The sequence below is a fragment of the Pundamilia nyererei genome, unplaced genomic scaffold, assembly GCF_000239375.1.
Source record: "Pundamilia nyererei isolate P.nyererei 1_Seehausen unplaced genomic scaffold, PunNye1.0 scaffold00018, whole genome shotgun sequence".
Lineage (NCBI taxonomy): Eukaryota > Metazoa > Chordata > Actinopteri > Cichliformes > Cichlidae > Pundamilia > Pundamilia nyererei.
Window position 1 is genome coordinate 1,927,008 of NW_005187419.1, and position 23,657 is coordinate 1,950,664.

The 23,657-nt window shown below is 39.0% G+C and overlaps 1 protein-coding gene across 1 annotated transcript; it reads right to left on the minus strand.

Moving 5' to 3' along the window:
* Positions 1–1,856: 1,856 nt before the first annotated feature.
* Positions 1,857–4,315, minus strand: hsd17b1 (hydroxysteroid (17-beta) dehydrogenase 1). Its single transcript, XM_005726073.1, has 6 exons — positions 4,125–4,315; positions 3,697–3,858; positions 3,433–3,612; positions 3,191–3,284; positions 2,889–3,072; positions 1,857–2,446 (listed from the first exon to the last, which is right to left on the minus strand). Exons 1-6 carry the CDS (start codon positions 4,306–4,308, stop codon positions 2,294–2,296), a joined length of 957 nt encoding a protein of 318 aa, XP_005726130.1. The 5' UTR covers positions 4,309–4,315; the 3' UTR covers positions 1,857–2,293.
* Positions 4,316–23,657: the final 19,342 nt, after the last annotated feature.

Consider the following 23,657-nt stretch of genomic DNA (forward strand, 5'->3'; position numbering starts at 1 on the left):
GGGAAGCGCGGCAGCCTTTGGCCAATCAGGTCACTTTGAGGTGAACTTTAAATCACCGGCGATTAAGACAGCAATACTTCCTAAATTAGAACAAAAAATAGCTAGGCTACTCTCAAAATGTGGAGTTTTTTGTTTGTTTGTTTGTTTGTGTCTCAAAAGATAAATTTACACAGATAGACAGTTACAAAAATGTTGGGCAATAGGATCTATATTCTCAGTGGATTTCTGTTTTGCTCTTTCTTATTACGGTTTCCGGGTTGAACCACGTGTTTCCTCAAAAATGTGTGCAAAGGCCTAAGAAGTAGATTTTGTATCGTTTAGTGTGTATTTATGAAGTGATACTAGGACCAACTACAGTTGCATAGCCTTATATATAACCCACATGTTGAAAAGGCAGGCCCACGTTCAGTCAGCTGCATGAACCCTAGGATTAATTTGTGACTGAATTAAAGTGTTTGACAACCAAGTTCAAAGAACTTTTTAAGGTTTCAAAGATCAAGCCAACTCGAGTCCAGGAAAGCACATGATGTGCGCACATGATGAACTTGGACTTGAATACAGAGTAATAAAGATAAAGTTCACAGTGACTGTAGAGGTAATGTTTAATGTAGAATTAGGCTAGCTTTGGGACAGGAGAAAAACTAGATTTAGTTTTCATACATTATACAACAGCTGTTGCCTAATTCTTACTACACAGATCTCCGTAATACAGCTGACACTTGAAAGTCAGCATGCCTTTAAGTGTTGCTGAATTAAGTGGCTATGAGGTAACACAGCAAGAAGAGGCGGTGCAAGATCCATTTAAGTATCTTCGAGAGTGGAATTAGGGCACTTGAGAAGGGAAGGGTTTAAGAAGCACCATTAGTCTTATTAAGGACAGGTCAGAAACTTCTAGGTGCAGACAAGATAACCTGTCTCATGTTAGAATAGGAACTACTCATGGGCTCAACAACCCCAGACTGAGCCAGACACAAGGAACAGATGCTGTGCCAGCTGGCCCTCCTTCAGTCTTTATACATTTAACTTTACAGAGTTCATTGCTTTAAAAGCTAAACGTCAGTATGTTAAGATTATCCCTGTAATCTATTATAACACAACAAGATTTCTTTACTTTCCTTAGTATTTAAAACTCCTTAGATTTCATTTAAAATGGAAAGCCACTCAAGGCCGTTCTTTGTTTCTCTGATCTTGAATCATAATTTCTATTAGCCTTTGTCTTTTTTAATGTCACTGTTGTGTAAAGATGTCACTGAAATAGTATTTTTTGTACTTGCATCTTAGTAGCTACATATAATCGTTGACAGGCCTGTAGTCGATCAGCTGATAGATATCATCATACACCCTTTGTAATGGGTACTTAAGAAAATTTGCCTACAACATGCAGGCTTCTGGGATAAAACACACTTGTTAAATTTCCAGTGTTATTATATAAATATCTATAAATTAGGTCTATCTATAAATTGTTTGTTTTCTGTGGGAATACATATGATCAGTGGACAGAGTTAGTAGTCAGAACTAGCTGTAAAAATGGAAACTGTTGCACAATTTCACTGTTTCACATAATCCCTTACATAACAATGAATACTTATGAAATATGCTTTATGATACTTTATCTGCATTATCAAATAGTCATAGCAGTTTTCCCTTACTGCAGACAGAGATACTGTGCAGGGGCCACAATAGCACCTGTAGATAAATTCACAAAAAGTATACAAGCCAAATTATTCAAGTTATTTCAGGTATTTAAAAACTTCATTTATTGATATATTCTTTACATATTTATGCCAGAATGGGAAATTTAAAGCAAGCATTCAAGCAAGCTATAGAAAAGAAACATATAGTGTCTGTCATTCATACAGAAGTCCCCTATATGACCATTTGTGCTTAAAACAGCAAATCAAAAATCGTCTACGAAAATTTTGCACGCAGTGTTTTGACTTTTATAATGAATGCAGTGATTTGTAGCACGATAGCTCAAAGTAAAAAAAATATGCAAGCTAGTGTGGGTGGAACTAGAGGAATGCAGAAACTGCTCTATCGCTCAAGCATCAGGAATAATGCTTATCAAAAATGTCTCCACCAACTAGAACAGAGTCTATTTTTACATTTTTGTCTTATGATAAGGAGTACTATGTTTAGACCTTACACAAAAATAGAACATGGAGTGAATCCTGTGAACTCTACTCTAGACTGTGTTTCAGGAGTCAAGGGTATTTGAGCAAAACATTAACCCGTGTACATAAAGTAAAACAAGAACAACATTTACACACGAAGTGATGCAGTCGTTACAAAATTATTGCTCCTCAGGTGAGAAAATGATTTTGCTCATAGCACTGATGTATGAGTCATCTGGTTCTGTGACCTTCAGTTGGGTTACAGGTGGCCCAGTAGTGCTGGTGAAGTATCTGAAGGCAGGGCTGGGTGACTGGATGGCATCTAGAAATACCTTCAGGAAAAAACCAAACACATAATAGTAGACACGTTTAGAGATTTAAATAAATTTTATACATATGTGTGTGGTTAGCACATGAAAGCTCACTCATTTATTTGAGCTCTAAAATGATCAATGTCTGGGTTAAATCACTGAATGATAAGTGTTGAGGGATGTATTAATTTTATTTTAACAGAAAAAAGAAAATGATTCAGTGTATTTTAAAATGATTTAATATTACTTAACTCCTTTCTTATTTTGCATGCCAGCCTGCAGACATAATATGTTATTTCAGGCTGTGTATTCTGGATGTAAAAGGTCAACTATGGACAACAATTGTCATACTTAAAATGCATTGTCCCTATAAAATTAAGCAAATGTAATTAAATGTTGGCATTGTTTAAAACCTCAAATAGAAATTAATGAAGTTATGATTTTCTGTAAACATGGAACATACCTTCACAATATCCTCAGTGTCTTGTGCAGCATTTTGGAAAACAGATCTACAATGCTGCAGGTATTTTTCATACAGCCTTTGTGTCTGGGTGTCAACCTGTTGGAGAGACGTATCCCCAAGCTCCGTCTTCTGCAGGTTGACCAAGAAGTCAGTGTTGACTGGACCACACTCAATGAGACTCACACTGTAGGATGTAGCATTTGGACAATGGTGTATCTTAATTCATATTTGCGTCTTAATTTTATACACACAAGTAGTCTTTGAACTAACGAGACAACATGCAGCCAACTTATGAAACTTACTGAATGTTGAAGTGTTTCAGGAGAATAGCCAGACTCTCACATGCTCCCTCTATTGCAAATTTACTGGCACAGTAGACCTCGTTAAATGGGAGCCCTATAAGAAACTCAAAAAGCTTATTTTGGAAATTCTATGCATGGTAACAAGTATCAACATGATCTAATTATAGGGTTTCCATCAAATCACTACAAAAACTGCACATGCAGAACATTGTTGACATTCCTCAACCATCTGCACTTCTCACCATGAAGGCCTCCGGTGCTGCCAGTGACCAGAATGCGTCCCTGGCTCTGAGCCTTCATCTGTGGCAGGAATGCCTGGATGGTCTGGATGGTACCTAGGAGGTTAACCTCCAGGATGTGCCTCATTGAGTTCAAAGACTGCACCTCCAGTGGCCCCATCAAACCCACACCAGCATTACACACTGCAAATAGCAAGGATAAGCACATTAACCCACTCAAATCACATTTTCCAATCCTAATCGGAACACACTGGCACGGGTCCATACCCAGAATGTTTATGCGTTTTTCCACAATCCTATCTCTTGCATCCAGGATGGACTGCCGATCAGTCACATCCATTTGGAGTATGTCCAAAGTATCCCTGTGCAGGCCTTTCACGCTCTCCAAAAGACGCTCCTTTTTAGACAAGTTTCTCATTGTTGCATACACTGAACAGAAAGCTTCAGTTAATGATGAGTTTGAATGTGTATGTAAAAAGGAATTTACAGAGTAGACCCCCAAGGAGGTAAATGGTTTTCACACAACATTTAATTAACAATGTACATGGAATATTCATCTGCTAAGTTATTTGTGTAGGTCACATAAAATTGCACAGTGTACATCATCTTAGTGGTTTTACTGGTTTTTAAAAGCCAGTCTTTAATGTAATGTATATTCTCAAAGAGAAGATTGACACATACACAGCTGTGGTTACCTTTGAATGTTTTGTCTGGGTCTGAGGCAAGCCGGACAGCCAAGCTGAGACCGATCCCCGAGGAGCAGCCTGTGATAAGCACCACCTTTTTATCCATGGAGCCTAACTCACCTATATTAAAAGAGCCGATGGAGCAAAGCGAGGAGGATACTGCAAAATGAGCCACGGAATAAAATGGAGGCATGTTAAAACTGTTTTTACATCTTACGCTATCACAAGGACATTTAAGACTAAACATCTGCCCATTATCAGCCAGCTGGAGTCCTTCTATTTTTTTCTCATGTCCTTGTTGATATAGTTTCATTCCTTCCACCTGAGATGCGTGGGAAACAGATTGTCATGTTTTTGAGTGGTTGATGAATTTTCCAGCAATATAAGTGCATGCACGTTTATATAGGCTGGCTGTGGAAATATAATGTGTGTGCATTTCAGAAAAATATTAGTTTAGAGAAAGAACAACATTGTTTTTTTTAACATATTAACAATGTGTCTGTGCATTGGCTACATTTTTAATTGGCACCGATGACATGAGCACCAGGTGGCAGCAAAACCCTGTACTGGACTTGCACCACACAACTAAAGCCACACTGACCTCTGGGGGCTTGATCGAGGAAAAGAAACATCTCACAATAGTGAGAAAGGGAACAATGGATTTTATTTTAGGACATCAAGTCATCAAGTTTAAGTTTTGTTCATTAAGTGCTGTTCTCATAAGGTCGTTGACTCACATCCTGTTTACAGATTTGTATTGGGTGAAGGTCTACGTATTCTGTGCTCCATATGCTACACCAGCTGATAAAAAAACTCTAAAAATGGTATTAAATGACGCTTTGAGAGAGATTAGTTTTCTTTTGTACTGTTCGCAAATTTAAGGATAAGCTTCTATAATTAGAAGCTGAGTTCAATTCAAGCACAAGGGAAAAAATTGAGTGTTTTCATGCAAAGGTGTAAAACCAGTCTAACGTAATCCTCAGTCTTGTCACCTTTGATCACACGTGTTTGGAAAAGAAGCATTTCCAAAATAAAAACTGCAAACTAAATGGGTTTTTAATGCTGGGAGGAAATAAACGAGGAAGTACGTATATTTCAATTTCAACAAGGATTCTGTTCAGGTGTTTTATTGTGCAAGTTCTTAATGATGATGATTAAATTAAGTTAATATTTGCATAGGAGTGAGTTTTAAATAGGCTCCCAAGAAAGTATAGATAAGAAATAATAAAAATTTAGCAACCATTTAGCGATCGTGAACGGTCAGAATTTACAATAAAATTAACGTAAATGTTCTTTCTATTCAGAACCAGCAAAAGATTGTTATTAAGAATCATACAGTGTATTCTATTCTACTATTTCTTTAATCTCTCCCTGTGCTGTTATCATAACATTTGCATTCTTTTACAGCTGAGTGTTTCTGGTAAGTCAAAATAACTTGCATCTCTATGGAACATTTCAGCAGGCGGATTTAAAAAGAATTTCTTATGTTGATGGGACCAAACCAAGTAGGAATTTCCTGCCATTTTGTTGCGTTCCTCTCCTTGAGATGGCATCAGCTTGGCTGCTGTCCCAGAGTCTGTGGGACAGATAACAGCAGGCCTTGAACCTCTTTCAAATATCTTAAACTCCCAAGCATTGTTCACACTCTTGTACTGGTTGACCTCAGAAATTTAACAGGTTTTCTTTTGCTGTATATTTTATTCATGCACATATGTTTATATGTACGTTGTGATAGTTGTTGAATAAAAGGTGATGAGAAGCATGGAACTTTCTGTGGCTGCTATGCGCAAATGCCGCTGGAAAATGAAAACTGATTATTCATGCATCTTTTTCTGTCTCCTTTAATCCGAAATGCACAGGCTGCACGTCCTCCATTAGGTGTCTTTAGGCTATCTCCCATGGGAGGTTCCTGCTCCACATGGCCTGCAGGCTCCCTTTGGCCCAATAATTATCAAGACAAGGTCTAGTGGAGGTGCACGCTGGCCTGGAAAAGCCTTTAAAATGCCTGTTAAGCAGGACCAGCTCCCAGCACTCAAAGTAAACAGACTTCTGCAGATCTCACAGCTGCTGATGAAAAAAAACAAGGATATCACACATACAGAGCTGTGTCTTTGTGGCATTTTTCGGAGACAAGTAAAGTGCTTGATGGAGAGTCTGCCGTTGAGGTTGCAGAATCAGAATCAGAATCAGAAAGGGTTTTATTGCCAAATGTTGAGCAGGTTTACAACATTAGGAAATTGCTGCGGTGCTTCAGTGCAAACATACTGTCAAAAATTACGCTTAAATAGACATGAAAATAAAAATAAGAATAAGAATTAAAGTGCTAAGTAGATAAGGCTGGCCTTCTGCACTGAGATCACAGGGCAAATAGTGAAAGAGCTACTGTATATAGTACTTAAGGAGGAAAAAGCATGCCAGCTTGCTCCTGTCTGTCTGTTCATGTGCTCCCCCTGCGGTGGACTGAGAGTCACATTGAACTTTGCTGTTCCAAAACAGACCCATGTGATGTAGACCCAGCAGGGTTTCAACAGCAGTGAGCGGCTTCAGAACCAGATGGGCTCAACAGGATATCCCATGTGAGAGTAATGAGCAGAAGTGAAAGAGCTGAAGACGTGTAGTGGTGGTTGTGGTGAAACTTAAATGTCACGCTATACCTGATAACAAGGTTAAATGAGGCTTCACTGGGGGCGTTTAAAGTAAACTAAGTAGCGTTCTCGACACTTTTCCCTCTTTGTATACGTGTAGTACAACAAAAAACCATTTCTACGCAGGTATATCAGAGCTTCCTTACCTGTCATGCCTTTCTATGAGATAATGTTATCACAATAGTTCTCCAAAACAACAGTAAGACAAAAGTCTTATGAAGTTGTCTCGAAGCTGATACCTGGTAAATATTCATTGATGATATCAAGGTGCTCTAAAATTATTACATTTCTTTTTTGTTTGCTTCTCTGTAGGTTTTAAGGACATGCAAACCTGCTGTGACTCTGATTCTTATATAGGTCAGGGTTTTCTGTGTCATGTCGTCTAATAAAAACTGCAGTCACTAAAAAGTCTTTGCACAGTTGATGCAGATAATATGCTGTTCCTTTGAAGACAGAAATGCCACACAAATGGTATAATTTGATTGGTGTGTCTCGTGTTGTCTACATGCCAGTAGATAATGTGACTTTGTTTTGATTTGATTTGAACTTTAATTCCCGTCCAGCCACCTGAAAGTTTTTATTTCACTCAATAAAATGTGCACGTGTAAACTACAAAAATAAGTAAACTGTCTGTGTGTGGGAGTCATTCTGGGCTTCTGTCTGTTGCAGTTGGCTTTATTTACTCATATGTTACAGGAAAAAAATAGAAGGTATCCCCTGTCCTGTGAAACCTACTGCACAACTCGGACCCAAGCGAGAGATCGAATGTATTCCCCGTTCTGAGAATTCATCCAGGAAGATAAAACCCAAACCGAGTCTTTATATCGCATGCCTGCTTAAAAACTGCCAACTGTTGAGAGATGTGGCTTTTGCAAATTGTTTCGTTCTGACAACCTTGGAGCTCGTGGCAGGTTTACTTCTGTAAAGATCAGTTTTTCACAGTTCTTCACATGGTAACATACTGTAGAAGCAGTGGGGCTTACTCGGTCCTGGTAAAATCATCATAAGTGAAACAGGAGAGGATAAGTGGAAAGCATGAAGGGTTTTGAGCTCACATGTACTGAGGCTGAATCAACACATTTTTGTATTTTCTGATGTACAGAAGGCAAACGATTTTAACACAAAAGCTCATTATTTACTATCCTTTAAAATGTATACTGTTGTAAAAGTTTTATTCTTAAGCAATCCAAACAATCGAAAAGCATTACTCGCAAAAAAGCTGTACTTTCATAATTCAGTGTGCTTGCTGTGAGTCGAGGAAACAAATATAGACGTCAGTATTTCGGGTGAAGGCCATTAAAGCAAAGGTCATGTATAAGTTGCATGCGAGGACATTATATTTTATACATGTTTTTTATTTTTCTCAGAGATTTTGATATCAGAGATCTTTCAGGGTTATTTTTTTAAAGTACCCTGCTTGACACAAGTCTCTACGTCAGCCGTAACCCAGATGGCCATTGCTTGACCTGCCGGTTTGGCATTCCACGGGACCCATTTGTGTACAAAACCTCTGCAGTCCAGGAAATGTCAAGCATTGTGTCATGGGAAATGTCTTCTTGTCTTGGATTAACTTTTCTAGACATTCTTTTTCGTCATGACATTGAGGACATCCTGTTCTCTTCTGGGCCTTTAAGCACTGGAGTCTGTCTTGGGACTAGACCTGGCAGTGGACTGATATCTTAGTCGCATCTTGAGCAAAATGTCAAAACAGCACAGTGTTAGCATGCACGCTGTGCCTCCTGCAGCTGCACCGTCATAAAAAAATTGTTTGGTCGACAGACACAAATCTATCTGACTTAGTATCAAAAGCTTTCTCTGTTGTGAGATCGAACTCTTTAGATAACATACACAAGAAAATATGGACCATCAAAATGTAGATTTTGATCAAAACAGAGTTTTTAAGAGAAACTCCATATCCAGCTTGGTGGAGCTCATCAAACATCAGACTAAAGCCTTAGAAATGAATCATTTCATAAATATTTGGTGGATATAGTGAGAATGCCCTGCAGCAGATATTTCAGAGTTTTAAATTCTTGTTCAGCTTGCGGTGTCTTTGTTCCAGGTGCAGCTGGTGAGAAACAGCAAGCAGTCCATGCATCAGTGTTTCTCTGTGATGTGGTGATATAAAGTGATGTCTGGTGTGTCAAGGCATGTAAGTGACTCAGGTATGCAGGTGTATCTCTGATACTGTGCAAAAAGAGTTTGCAGCAGTAAGGCAAGCAGAGAGTAATACTACCACTCTCACTTGGCACAGATGCTTCCTTTTTCCTTCAGTCTGCACTTCCTCTTTCTTCTAATTTCTTTGAGTGATTCACTTTTTTTTTGTCTGAATCATTTCTAAATAATGCTTCTCTATTAGCATTGTTATCACCCTTCCCACACGCACTGATGAAATCAGGAGCACACCCACCCCACACCTGGTTGCCTGGACGCACTTTGTTTACAGTTAGCTTAGAAACACTGTAACCAGGAATGCAGGCATTGCATAATGCATTGTGTTAACAAGTAACAGCTCATTCGCAGAGATAGACATGCACACAACTATCACAGTACACTCCTTTTCTCTGAAACTGCAAATGTGTTTTTGCATTTTGCACTCACACGTGCCTCTGCCTTTCTTTTTCCGAAGCCCTTTCCTGTCTGTGTGCAAATGCTTAACAAACCCACTTCCCCTAACTCTCAAATGCACAGTTCACATAGTTCTCAGCTGTCAAGATGGGCAGTCTTTAGATTTTTTTATTGAAGTTTAATCGCAAAATTTGTTTTAGTGTCTGTTTGCGTGTAAAGGGGGTCCTTTTCTGAGCGACAACCGTTAACGTTTTATGTAAGCTCTAGTAAAACTTTGGCACGGAGACAATAACTGTTGCGCTAAGAATTATAATAACACTCCCCAGGACACGCCAAGGTTATATAATATTTTTTTTGTAGGCTTTCAGTTCCCGGGAGCTAAATTTCATGCACCTGTGGCATGCAAACCTCTTAACTATCAGCGTGAGAACGTTATCTATTCTTTTTCTAATTAACATATTTAAATGATCGTGTTTTCTCACCACCCTTTGTCACATTCTCTCTGTCCCTTGCATGCAAACTACTTCTTGTTATTAAGAGAATAGGGAGAAATGCTGTCTAACCTCATTTTTAACATACCAATTCTGGTTTAGTGTTTTTCTTGTCGCCATGGTTCTCTTTTTTGGTGTGGTCCTTGCCTGGTTTGTTTATGCCATATTTGAGAAAAGGATTGAGTGAATCAGAGATAGTCATGCCCTCCAATGAAAACAGATTAATCCATTCCCAAATGACTCACAAAATCCCAGTTGCTTAGAGTATAAGGGTGAAATTTGTTTTTCTATATGCAACTATTTTTTTTTCTGTTCACTTCCTGTTTTGCCTCCTCTCACAATTTACTTCATCCTTGTCAGGATATCTTTTTAATGTTATAAAAGTTAGTTTTATATATAAAATAAATCAGTTTATGCACAAAAGAAGTACCTCACAAACCCTACAAATAATCATGTGTAAAAATATTTTTTTAATGCTAATATGCATGTTCTGTTATATGCATTTAGAACTTTCTTTTTTAATCTGGCCTATTGTTCCTCAAAGTTTTGACGTCTGAGTGCCAGTGTACTATTTTTTTACCCAGTAGTGTTGCTTTATTTAACGTGTATTTGTTGAGAAGAGCTGAAATTACTGTATAACATCATCACATACCTGTGGGCTGCTCCTTGTGAACCCTGGACTTAGCCTAAAAACTGAGAAGAATCTGATGTCTTGTCAAACAAAAGACTGTAATTAACATTAAAATCCAAACCTTGGACTAAAAATAGGAATCTGAAGAATAATATTGTGCCTTTTATGACCAAAAAAACCTCCCTAAATGAATGTTTGTATCTCAAAGAAACCGAGTTGATTAGACGTGTTTGTTATTTTTTGCCTGAGCGAAGGATGCATTTAGAAAACATTCCCAAAGAACATCTGGGTCTTATCACCTCTTCAGCATCATTTCCTCCTCATAAATGACCAGGAGCCAAGTCCCTAAAGTATGTTTGTGCTTACTGTAAATGGTGCTACGTGCCTATCACACATAACTCTCTATTATGTCATGTCAGTGGAAACTAATATTATTACTAATGTTAATCTTTTCTACTCCTCCTAATATTTTATCCATGATTGAAAAATTAGTTTAGCTGGAGTCAAAGGCTGAGGTACAATTTGACAGTGATACAAGGGGTCACTGTGACATGCTGGTGAATTTTTCACACACCCTTGTTGTAGACAGCGGTTGAATATGTCTTGTAGTTAATGTGAGGAGAGACCAAAGGTCAAAAAAAGCTCTGGGAAACGTGCTGTGCTGCATGATCCTCTGAGAACTGTAAAACTCATCTAACATGAGCAGATCACTCAATTATATCTGGGACAAATATTTTTGCTGACAGTCTATCTTACTTAGTAATTATTACATAAGAATTTCTGGCCTATAATTTAGGTTTGGAAAGACGACTTCTATGGAAGCAGCAGATAATATAGAAGATAGAGGAGAGAAGCCCAAAGATATTAAACTTTGTTGCTTACGGTGTATGAGGTGTTTGTTTTTCACGACTTACCACACCTAACAAAGCGGGTTTTAACTGACACGCATGGCATTCTTTCATCGTGGGCATGTTTGGAATGCCACAACCTAATAAGGGCATAATAATGAGCTATACTGTGCTCAGTAAAGTCCCAGCTTCCAGTTTCTATTGTGTGGAACACTATGAACTCACTTTCACATTCTTTCTATATTTACTGCTCATTTAAGGATGGTAACAGGATTAAAGTGTCTGAAAACATGGGTGGTGATCGCATCCTTCACACCCTTGCATACTTACAGTAAACGGCTTGGTTAACACCTGTGTTTCCTGACTTGAGAGGTTCCTTTCATTCCTTCTGTATAAAAGAACTTCAATCACAACAGAGTGACTATAATTTCTACAGTAAAGTACCATCATTATGTAAACGTACCCAGTTCCTGGAATTAAATGGTCCTTGTGACTTATAAATATATGAAATTGATTATATAGGACCTCATTATATATTTTTAACCCAAGGATACATCAGTTTGCATGTACAGTCGCTGGTCACTTTGATAGGTACACCTTGCTAATATCAAGCTGGATCCCTTTTGCCTGTTCTACTTTCTCATGGCATAGATTCAACAAGGTGATGGAAACATTGGTCCACATTGACATAGTGCTATAATGCAGTTGCTGTGGATTTGCTGGCTGTATATCCATGCTGGAAATTGCCAGATTGAGATGATGTGAGTTTTGCAACATGGTGCACAATCCTGCTAGAAGCAGCGAGTTTTTAGCTCTTAGGAGTAGCACCGAGGCGTTCGTTGCTATCACATGTGCTTTAAGGTTTTGCATGCTGTGCATTCAAAGATGCTCTTCTTCATACCTTGGTTGCAACGAGTAGTTATTTGAGTTAACGTCATCTTCCTATCAGCTCAAAGAATTCCTGCCATTGTTTCTGACTTGAGCAGGGTATTTCACCCAGAGAGCAGGTAATCACTGGGTACTTTCTCTTTTCGGGCTATTCTCTGCAAACCCAAGGATGGCTCTGTAGGGAAATACCAGTAGATCAGCAGAATGTTGGTTTGTCAGCACATTGAGCTCTTAAGCCTATCCTGGTATCTTATTTTTATCTTTCGCTTGTGTTTTTCCCCAGATACCATTAGCAGTTCAAAGTCCATTAAATAACCTTTTTTCCCCCCATTCTTGTGATTGTTTAGAACCTCAACAGCATCTTGACCATTTCTATGTGCGTAAGTGTATTGAGTTGCTGGAGTGTGATTAGCTGATTAGATACTTGTCCCAGCAAGCAGTTGAGAAGGGTCACACCAAACAAAGTGGCCAGCGAGTCCATGTATATGCTGTATATACTGTATTATGAGTCATGCATTTTATTGGTCAACAAACTGATGTTGGAATGACAGAATCTTTGATACTTATCTGATTGTATCAGGATGTTCTTGCACTTTTTAGAAAAAATTATTCGAATCATTTCAACTTGAGATTCAGAAGAGATAAAGTTGATCAAAGCAAAGAGTAAATACACCTCTGGGCCTTATCCATGTGAGCTTTGAATTAGTTCAATTCATGACTATCTTGGCTGTCTGACTCTCAAGGCTTAGCCAGATCATATGACTAGTCTGTCTCCGCAGTCTTTGATCAGTGCTTTGGTTCACAAACAGCAGCAGACATGTTGTTCTCCTCATTAATCTTCCGCTTTGGACAAAGGTGAAAATGACACTAAATGGACCGAAAAGCTCTTGTCTCTTGTCTGATTTGAGAATGTCATGTTTTTCATGTATTGTTTGAAACCTTAAATTTCTTCGTGCAACCTAAGGCAAATAATCTTTCACAGGTTCACACTCCTCATTTAAATGGTTATTGTTTTAAATACAACATGATATATTAAAAAGACTTCTTATGTAACTGCAAAAAAATCAAAGAAACCGTGAGCTTGTTTTTACAGTAAACAAATAAAAAAGAGTTTTTGTTTTCAAATAACTCATCTGTCTTCAGTGCTGATGTATTGTGCTTCTAGTTTTAGTCAAGTTTTAGCTTGACCATGGCTTTGCGTCAGCAGAGATTCCTTAAAATCCAGCACATGGGTGCTGCATTCTTATCGACCCTCCATATTGCTATCGCAACGTTCATGTGACACAAATATTCGAAAGCTGCAGTCACAGACTGAGTTGTTTCCTGTCCCCCAGGGGGTGTGAGAAAAATGCTCACTGAGCTCAGAGTTATGGCCAGCGAGGCGAATGTCAGCACAGAGCCAAAAAAAAAAAAACCTCAAAGTGACAATGGTGTCTTCTCTGACAGACGCTTCGCTCAATAGATGAGGAGGAGGAGCGACAAAAGAGCAATTCAGTTTCTAATAACACAAGAGTCGCTGTCTATAACAAATCCTAAGTTGTGAATGAAGATAAGAAGGCGTGCAATAAAAACATGAAATTTCTGGAATAGAAGAAACAGGTGGAGAGATCACTAACACAACATATATGCTGTGCTTAAATCACTAGAATTAATTAGCAAGGTTATGTTAAAACCCAACAGATGGCACTAATCCCTGTCTTCATCTGTGGGGTTTCAGTGGTTTTGAATTAGAAGAGGGATTGTCATGGGTGGGTGTTCCATCAATGTAAGGGCACGCCCTCAGTATGGCCACAGACGTTGGCTCGAGGGTGGTTAAATCAGTCTGACTCTCTGGCAGAATGTTTTATGTTCCTATTCAGTCTGAGGAAGGAGCTGTAGACCACTGGACACTCTCCAACTCTGTGCATATTGTTAGGAGGGCCATTCGTTTTACATTTTCTTTTGCCAGCTTCAGTCAGTTAAATATTTCACTTCTAATCCTTCACAAGATTGTAAAACTAGAGCTTCACCTGAGCACTTTAGTGAAACGGCACACAAACCCTATTCCTTCCTGTGGAAAATTAGATCGTTACTTATTTTGGGAAACGTTTCATTCATTAGTGACCGACTTCTTGTCTGATTTGTTACATGGTCAACTAAAGCTGAGGTGGTAAATAAAGAACACAAAGGCCAGAGGAGACACATAAATATCTGGCTGTCGACATGAGCTGTAAGTCATAGTTGTGGGGTCCTTAAGTGCTAAGCTGATGGCCGATGGAAACATTCACAGCGTACATGCACTTTAGAGTACATGCCTCGCTGGGAGGTCTTGTAGAAGTAAAAAAGCCAAAGAAAGATAGTGGGAACAGAATATTAAATTATGCAGCTGGATTCTCAAGTCTACAAGGTTCTTGAGCCAAATTGTGAATTCAGCAAAACTGAAAAAGTTTTGGTCGTATGAATGAGAACAAAACACAGGAAACAGTAGCTCGCTACAACAAAAAGAGATGAATGATCTTCGTAGAAAAGGAGGAAGTGGTCCAAACCCTCTTCATCTTGATTTAGTCCATCTGAGACTTGGCAGAAAGTGAAAAAAATAGATTTATGAGCTGTGGATCAGGTTCCTGCAGCACAGTTTATATGAAGAAGCACCGGCATTTTTGTTGCATGAATCCAATGTATTTTTTGTGTGTTTTGCTTATTATAAATGCCAACTCTTTTCCATAGAAGACTTGAGTATCTCTTGTGAGATAGCCAGACCCATATAGAGCTAAAAATCACATGACCTGTTGTCCATGAAATGTGCTCTATATGTAGATATAGATTCATTAGTCCTACAGGATGATTTTGATGGTTCACTTATGCTTCTTCTGTACTTACCATGATGCCAAACACGCAGAGAAGAAAAATCCCAATCTAACAGTCAATTTTCCATTTGGTACTTTAACTTTAGGAAAAATGTTCTTATCCTTTTCCTTACAGCTATAAATCTTTTTGACTTTAATGGCCCAGTGGCTTTTGTTTTTATCAAAGTCCTTCAGAAACATTTTTAGCACAATTGTTCATAAAAAAGTAGCATGACCAAAACTATGAGACGGAAGATGGGCTGATTGCAATTATTGTTTGACATTTTTGTTACTGTGCTTACTGCTTTTAGGTCCACTGTCTTATCTGACTTTTATACAGAAAGACAAACCAATACTATGGCAAAATATCCCTTAGTGTACCTCAGCTAAAGATTGAGGCTGGTAGTAAAACAAAATCTAAGTGCCATAGACACTCTATATTAATATGGAGAGACTATTTGTTAACCCAAAGCAATTGCCAAGAAACTAGTGGAGAATTCAGGATCCTACTTGAGTTATTTTGTATCCCCGAGTCAGAGATATGATGCTTCCCTTGATACTACTATGGCTGTAATCGATAGTTATAAGAGTGGCATGCGTGGCATTTGCAGAAAACAAAGATTAAATATCGTCTGACCTTTGATCCCCTTATCGTGTTCATCACGCAAGACACAACGAGGCAGCATAAAATACTGGTTTCTAGGTCATGTGATAAAAATAAACAAACAAAATACATATATACACATGTATATATGCAAGAGCGAACAAATCAGTAATATGTATAAGCATACCTTCACCCTTAAAGTTTTTTGACTATTTTATGGTGTCTGTCATCATTTTTGCTTATGTTTCACCTTTTAAAGATAAAGTATTCCCATAAACTAAAACCACAAACTCTCTCCCCAATGGCATTGTGGTGGGATGGATGTAAGGCCAAGAGGCTAACCTCTTTAAAGATTTACTTAGCTGAGGTTCAAAGCATTTTTCTCCTCCCACACACATTTTCCACGGACAAGAAAGCAAAAAGGGTGCTTATTAGATTTGAGCAGAGTTTGGCAAGTCCCCATATAGTTTTACACTGAATGTTATTTACTGGCTGACCTCATCACCTCTTCAGGTGACGAACAGGGCTGTGGCGATGCTGTCGGGAAGTGTACGTGCGTGAGCTTTTAAGGAAGGAGATTGTTGGGCTGTCACCATGGATACGCAAACAAACACAGAGAGCTGGCACGCTTCACCAGGTAATCACTAACACTAAGCTGACCTTTGACCCCTCCCTTGGTTCGGATGACATATGGTCACAACTACCTGCTGTCACGGGAGTCACTGAGCTGTGTGAGCAGCAGTTTGTAGACTGCGGCTACACTGACAGGGCAGCAGATTTAGGTACAAAATAAAATAGCTCTGATCTGCCGTTTTTTTCTCATCAGTCGTCTTTGTGTATCTTCTAGGCTGGAAAATATTTCTTTACATGAAAGAAATGCACTACAAACATGTCAGGAAATTCCCTCTGCATGAGTTTGCAGAAACAGACAAACGTCAACAAAAGTTAGTTGCTGATTCCCTTATAGACAATTTTCTGTCTACAAAAACATCCAAGTGCTTATTTAGAATTTGTAGTTTAGAGGTTTATGGATTTAAAAGACACTTTTTCTGTGCTTATTTTCTCTTTTAGATTCTGTTTTTCTTTACTGATGTCTCTGCACGTTTGACGAGCACTACCCTCATTTTTTAATATCCCAGACCACAAACTACCACCGCCACCCTCTCCTCCTATGCTCAGTTGCCAGATAAAATACATTTTTCCATTTCTCTCCTGAGTCAGACCTTCTGACATTTTGCTTCCATGTTTCCTTGGTTTGCTGTGTCTTCTATCGGCATGTTCTTCTACTCAGATTCTGACATTTATGTCACCTATAGTCCTCATAACCTCCTTCTAGTTTTATCGTTCTCAAATCAAACCAAATTTCCGACACACCATTTTTATCTTCCATTGCTCGGAAATCACGTTTGTCAGACTGTGACTGTTATTTTTTTTTTATGTCATGAAGTCCCAACTGAGAAAACAGCTATTTGTTTTGCTTAGAACCCACTCAGATAGGCTTCTGATGGATGACCATGGCTGCAGAGCTTTGATGACTAATATTTTATCTGGTCCATGAAGATGTTTATTATTGAATTCTCTAAAGTTATGTTTAATCCTTTATCAAACAAAGCAAGTGGTGTTTGGAATAAGAAGGTTCAGTAAATTGAGCTTTGACAGGATTTATGTCCCTGTTTTTAGATTAATGAGACAATGATGTGGCAGCGAGGGGGGATGATCGAGACCAGAGAAAGAAGCAACAGCTGAGAAAGCATTTTCAGTTTCTAAGTTGGTCTGTCTGTGCTGTGTTGCTACCTATGGTTAAGTCTGGCAGCATCTGTTAACGCCCACACCCCAATAGCCTTAGGGTGGTGTAATATCTAAATCTGTATGTAGCTATTTTGACCAAACTAGACTGGCATTGTTAAATTGCTTGCAGCAATTTTCATGGGGGTTTAGGTTGCATCTATTCTATACTTTTTGAGAGGGAGAAAAAAAGCCACTACTGTGAATACAGCAATGATTTTTGATTTTGTCTGACCATCACATACAGGTCTTTTTTAATTCATCTGCCTGCATAAGAAAATCAACTGTTTGCCACAATCACTGTCTTTACGTGTGAACAGTAGACTGTGCACAGCTATAGTTGCAATCCTTTAGCAGATGTGGCAAGAGATTTTCATCTTCATACCTGAGAACAGCTTTCATCTTGTCTGTGTCTCTGCCTGCTCTTCCTGTACTGCTGTTTTGCAGAAACCCACACAGAGCAGAGCACGCTTTCAAAGAAAACAAATCAGTTGCCACAACCAGTCTGCAAAGAGCCAACTGCATATTTGTGGGGATAAAAGATGCATTTCACACTCAAGTTTTCCACTGCAATCTTTGGATCTACAATTTAAACACCAGCTCTACCCTCGTGCCTTAACATCGTGTCAGTTTTTCCCTCTTCTGGTCAGGAGAGATGTGCTAAAGCTAGAACCCATATGTGTTGCCCCTTCTAAAAAATCTGAGTTCATTGAATGAATAGGTTTGTTTGAGAGTAGGAAGTTTGCTAAATGCACTTTACCCATGTTGCTAACTGCAACACTAAAGAGCAAAATATGCATCCAAGCATGGAAAGAGGAATTTAGTATATGAAGCTCTGCTAAAGTCCAGAAATATGAAAGAAACAGACATAAAAATGATTTTGAATATTTGTGTGTTATTTGTAGTAAGATTCACATGTATGTCTCATGCATGCACTGCATGAGACATATATATATATTCCTGGTCCCTTCATTAGTTACACCTTCCTAGTACCAGGTTAGATGACCTTTTGCTTTTAGAACTGCCTTAATTCTTCAACCATATTGGTGTAATGACATCATGCAGCTGCTGCAAATTTATACAAATCTCCCATTCCACCACATCCAAAAAGGTACTCTATTGGATTGAAATCTGGTGACTGCGGAGGGCATTTGAGTACAGCGAACTCATTCTCATGCTCCAGAAATCAGTTAGAGGCTATTTGAGCTTTGTGACATAGCGCATTATCCTCCATCAGAAGATGGATACAGTGAACATGAAGGGATGGGCATGGTCAACAACAATAGTCACGGTGTAAATGAGGCATAACAAAATATTCTTTACAGCATTACAACACCCGCAGATACATTGCAGGATTGATGCATGCATTTGTGTTGTTTATGCCAAATTCTTACCCAACCATCCAAGTGTTGCAGGACAAATCAAAAGATGTCGCAGCAGAAATTGAGACATACCAACAATGGCTTTTAATTTTCTGTTGTCCAATTTTGGTGAGCACATGTAAGCTGTAGCCTTAGTTTTCTGCTGTTCGTCTGCTGCTGTAGCACAGCCACTTTAAGAATTGACATGTTGCCTGTTCAGATATGCTCTTCTGGATATTTTGGTCATAACAAGATGTTGTTGGACTTAATGTTGTCTTCCTGTCAATTGAAAGCATTCTGGTCGTTCTCCTTTGACCGCTAGCATCAACAAGACTTTACTGCCCAAAGAAGTGCCACTTGCTGGATGCTTTCTCTCTTCCACACCACTCTCTGTAAACCCTAGAGATGGCTGTGCAGAAAAATACCAGTTTTAAGCAGTTTCTGAAACAATTAGAGCAGCTCATTTGGTACCAACAACCATGCCGCATTCAAAGTCATCTAAATCCCCTTTTTCCGCATTTTGTTGTGCCCAGTTTGAAGGTTGTCTTGACCATGTCTAAATGCATTAAGTTGCTGCCATGCTGCATTATTGAACTGTTGAAGAGGTGTACCTAAAGAAGCAGTAAGCGTAAGTCTTAGAGGTTTAAAACCTTTGGTCCTGGAGGGAACGAGACTGGGAAATTGTTTATTTTGCTGCCAAACAAGATAATTTAGAATTATGATACACCAGAATAATATACTGTGTATATAGTTTGCAACAACTCTGCTTATTTGCAGCACCCAAGGGACTGCCTGTTCAACTTAACATAACATTAAGGAATTATTTGTTTGTTAAAAAAAAGAACTTATCGGCTTTACAACAAGGAGCAAACAGCCAACTAACCTACGTCTGCCTACAGTAATCTGTCATTATAGAGTAACACGATAACTGAGTAGTTTTTGATAAGGCCACACACTATTTCTCCTACAGGCCTGTTTTCTTAGTGTTGTACTTCGACTACAACCACCGCAATGAGCTCTTGATCCTATCCCGATGCCTTATTTTTATCCCCCTTCAGTGTTTTTCTCAGTTGCCAAAAGGATTAAGAACCTATCTTTTAATACCGCTCGAACGTCAACTGTGCACGTCATCCTGCAGTCCTGAGGTGATTGACTTCCAGCACCAGCGTCTGGGAAACCAGCGATTCATCCCTGTGAGGAGATGTTTGCATTTTATATTAACCACAGTGGGTAACGCGTTAAGCAACTAAATCATGCAGCGGTTTTGGACTATTTAGTTTTATGAGGTGTGAGACCTTTGCTGTTCCGTTCACACTGAGCTCACTGCGAAGAGATGGAAGATCGCACCAATCTGTGATCTATGATCAACACCATCACGCTACTGTACAAATGAAAAAGTTAATAAAAGTATGATGTCATGTGTTAAATGGGACTGCTGCTAGCCTGCCCTCACCCTGCTAGTGATTAGCTCTCTACCCAAGCAAAGTGATGCCTGCTATTAAACTCCTGGGTCAAAACACAAGTTGCTCGCTAAGGACAAATTGCACAACTGATCCGATACATAGTGAAGCCCTGCATAAGTAACCAAAGAAGACAGGGAACGCCTATAGACTGAGGCGAGATTACCCACCTGATTCTGAAGCCATTCATTATATGGAAAGCTCTCTCTGCATAAACAATGGTTTAGAACTAAGAACCATAAACAGAGAATTTAGGCAATAAGCAGTTTTTATCTATGGATTTGACATTTTGCAGCCCACATATACTCCGTTAGTTCTTGTTAAGAAAGCTAATTTCCTACGAAAGTTTGATTCTCATGAACTGCTTGTCCTAGGAAAGAGGTTATCATCAGCCATCAGACTTTTTTTCATTCACAAGTGAAGGCAAATAAGCAAAGAAAGGAAATCAAATAGACTCAGCAAACGGTGCATGATTGAGAGCTCTATGACAAAACCAAAAACAGGGATAATGCATCAGTCAGACATTTCCCTCTGCCACGTCACGGCATTCCTCACTCAAGTCATCTCTGCATTACAAGCCAAGGGTGGAAACAGGTTATTGTGGTCATTCAAACAGAAAGGAAAAGTCTGGGATCTTATCAGAGTATGAGATCTTTATATAACTGTACTGCCCTCCGAGCGGTCTCATAAGGGAGCAGCAGAAAATATTCAATAGCATTGTGTCGCTGAGTCACTGGTGAAAAGCATTTATGTAATGAGAATCCCCCTTTAAACAATGCCATAGGCAACAAAAAGAGGAGACAAAGGACATCTTTGAAAATTCTGACAAAAGACAGTCTGTCTCTCTAACACATTTACCTAATGAAGGCATAAATAAAGCTTACCCCGATCCTTAAATGTTCACATCTTTGTAAACATCCTTTTATTTCTCTGGGTGTCCAGGAGCTCCTGTAAGAATCACAACCTCTGCTATCACATCCCTGTTTGAAGATGACTGCCACCTGGGATTTATATGAAAGTGCATTTTTAAAATGACAAGTTAAGTTGGTCAGAGAGTACGTCACTGAATCGGCAGCTCACCTCAACTTTACAGAGCTAGCATGCTGCAGCTCAGAGTTAAGCTATCTAGCATGCAACTCTTGCCAATCTCAAAGCATCATTAATAACCAGAAAAGTTCCAAAAGCCAAATCTGACTCCCCGATCAGAACAAAATGGACAATAAGTGCACTCAGTTACTTGCTATTGAACATAATTGAGCACATATCCGCTAAAGAAGCAGATCAAAAGTTGGCCGAGACTAAAAGCAGAGCTAAAATTGAGTATCTAATGTACATCTAGCAGATGAAACGAATCATAACACTATTGCCCCATAAGTGTGGAACTTGTAAATGAATGCTTGTATTGTGTCAGCGCTACTGTGATTTTAAGAAATGAATGGCAGTGAATGCCCCACCACCACCACCGGAGAGAATCCGAACTCAGGGGAAAGACTGGAACATGATCACATACCCTTGTGCCCTATCAAGTCCTGACTGGGCCTATTTGTTACAGTGGCTCTGAGAGGGGTTTTTTTGCGTTTCCCAGGTCATGGTTGAACTTCTCATATTTATGTTTGTCAAACTGAAGGCTGGCAGTCTAATTTGCTGGTATGTGTTTTCATTAGGTCTCTGGGGCCGAGTAAAGCTCCTTCGCTAACGTGGTTCCTCTGAACTTTGACCCTGGCTTTAATGGGAAGCCTGGCACAGAAGGTGGGGTTAAAGGGGGGTCAAGACTTCAGTAGGTCCACTTAGAGTTAAGGTAACAATTTGAGGAGGCATAACATGTTATGTAACCCTGTCGCTACACACTAATGACTCGGCAGAGCCTGAGGAATGTGGTCTTTCAATAGGTGTCTTTTACATCAGTTTCTGTTTGTGGAAACAAAATTAGCTTTGGTATGGTAAGATTGGACAAATCCTGCTCTGTGTGCTAGATAAGAGCTATGTAGGGCATGTGACCCACCACTGGAAAAGTAATCAGCCACAGGCCATAAAACCAGTACAGAAAAAACGTTCATACTGTCATTTTTTTTTTTAACTCTGTCGCTGATATTCCCTCAAGGCAGAGCAGCTATTAATTTCTTCACTGAAACATTAGAAATGTAGGCTGGTAGGAGTCTTTCAAGGACTTTTAGAGAGGACAAAGCACTGACAAAATTGCTATCATCATTTATTTTATCAATAGCTTTTTTAATACGTAGGTCCTATATTTGCATATCTAAAATCTAAAATAATAACCAAAATATTAATTGATTGTATAAGTAATGGTACCATCAAACTCCCATGGTTAGGAAGTCTTACCATCTACTGGAAAGAACACCAATCGCTTTGATAAAAGCAAACACCTCACAGTGTTTGATATCATGCTTTTATTTCACGTAGTAGAAACTGAGACCAGAAACACAAAATCCACTACTAGTTCTACTAGTATCAGATGGAGAAGTTGTTGTTTTTTGTTTTTTTATCTGTGCGCCGTTTTGTTTACTTATGATTGGCATAGACCTTGACCTTTAAAAGCTATATATGGAAAACTTGCAGGATGCACGCACATTAAAATTAGTGGACTTTCCAACTTTCGGTTGTGCCACATGACCTGATGTGTTATCTAATGAGATGCTTTGAATTCTTGTTGGATGACATAAAGGTTCAATGACCAAACAACGGGGGGGGGAGAATGCGGAAGGCTCTCAAACCCTCAGGGTAGCATCATGTTCATGACTGAGCTTAAATGTGACAACAGTCAATCTCACCTGTTCCACAGCTAAGCCCAGAGCAAGTATGGGGAAAACAAATACCAACGACATCAAGCATACTTTAAATATTTTTGAGCGTGAGAGTTTTTGTGTATGTTTGTAGTTTTAAACTATTTGGCTTGTTGTACCTATTGTTTGCTCTGGGAGTCCGTTTTGGAAGTTTTAATAGTGGTTTGTAAACACCTAGGTTTATATCTTATTAATTTGCTCTTGTGTACTTGGACGCTTATCTTTCTTTTAGAGTTTACCTTTATTTTAAGTCTAAAGCTGGTATGGTATCCTACGATTGACAGACTCATCCAAATGGCCTTATGTGGGGATATAAAATAGGTTTCTGTTTATATGTTTATTTTTCCTTATACTCGTGTATTTTACAACAGGCTACCGTTTAACCGAGTGATTGTTATCAGCTAAAGTTATACTTATACCAATCAAAGCGAAACTAATGCTATAAGTGTCTATTTATACGTACCTGCCGTGTTAAGATCGGGTCACTCACTACCGCATGCCAACCAGCTGGCTTGCACCTTGAGAAGTCCTGCTCTGCAAATTCATTGGCCTCTGCTGCTTAGCGTCAGCGCAGGGGGCGGGGCTCTGATGAGGACTTTACTGTCAGGAATGCATAGTAGCACTAAAACCCCACT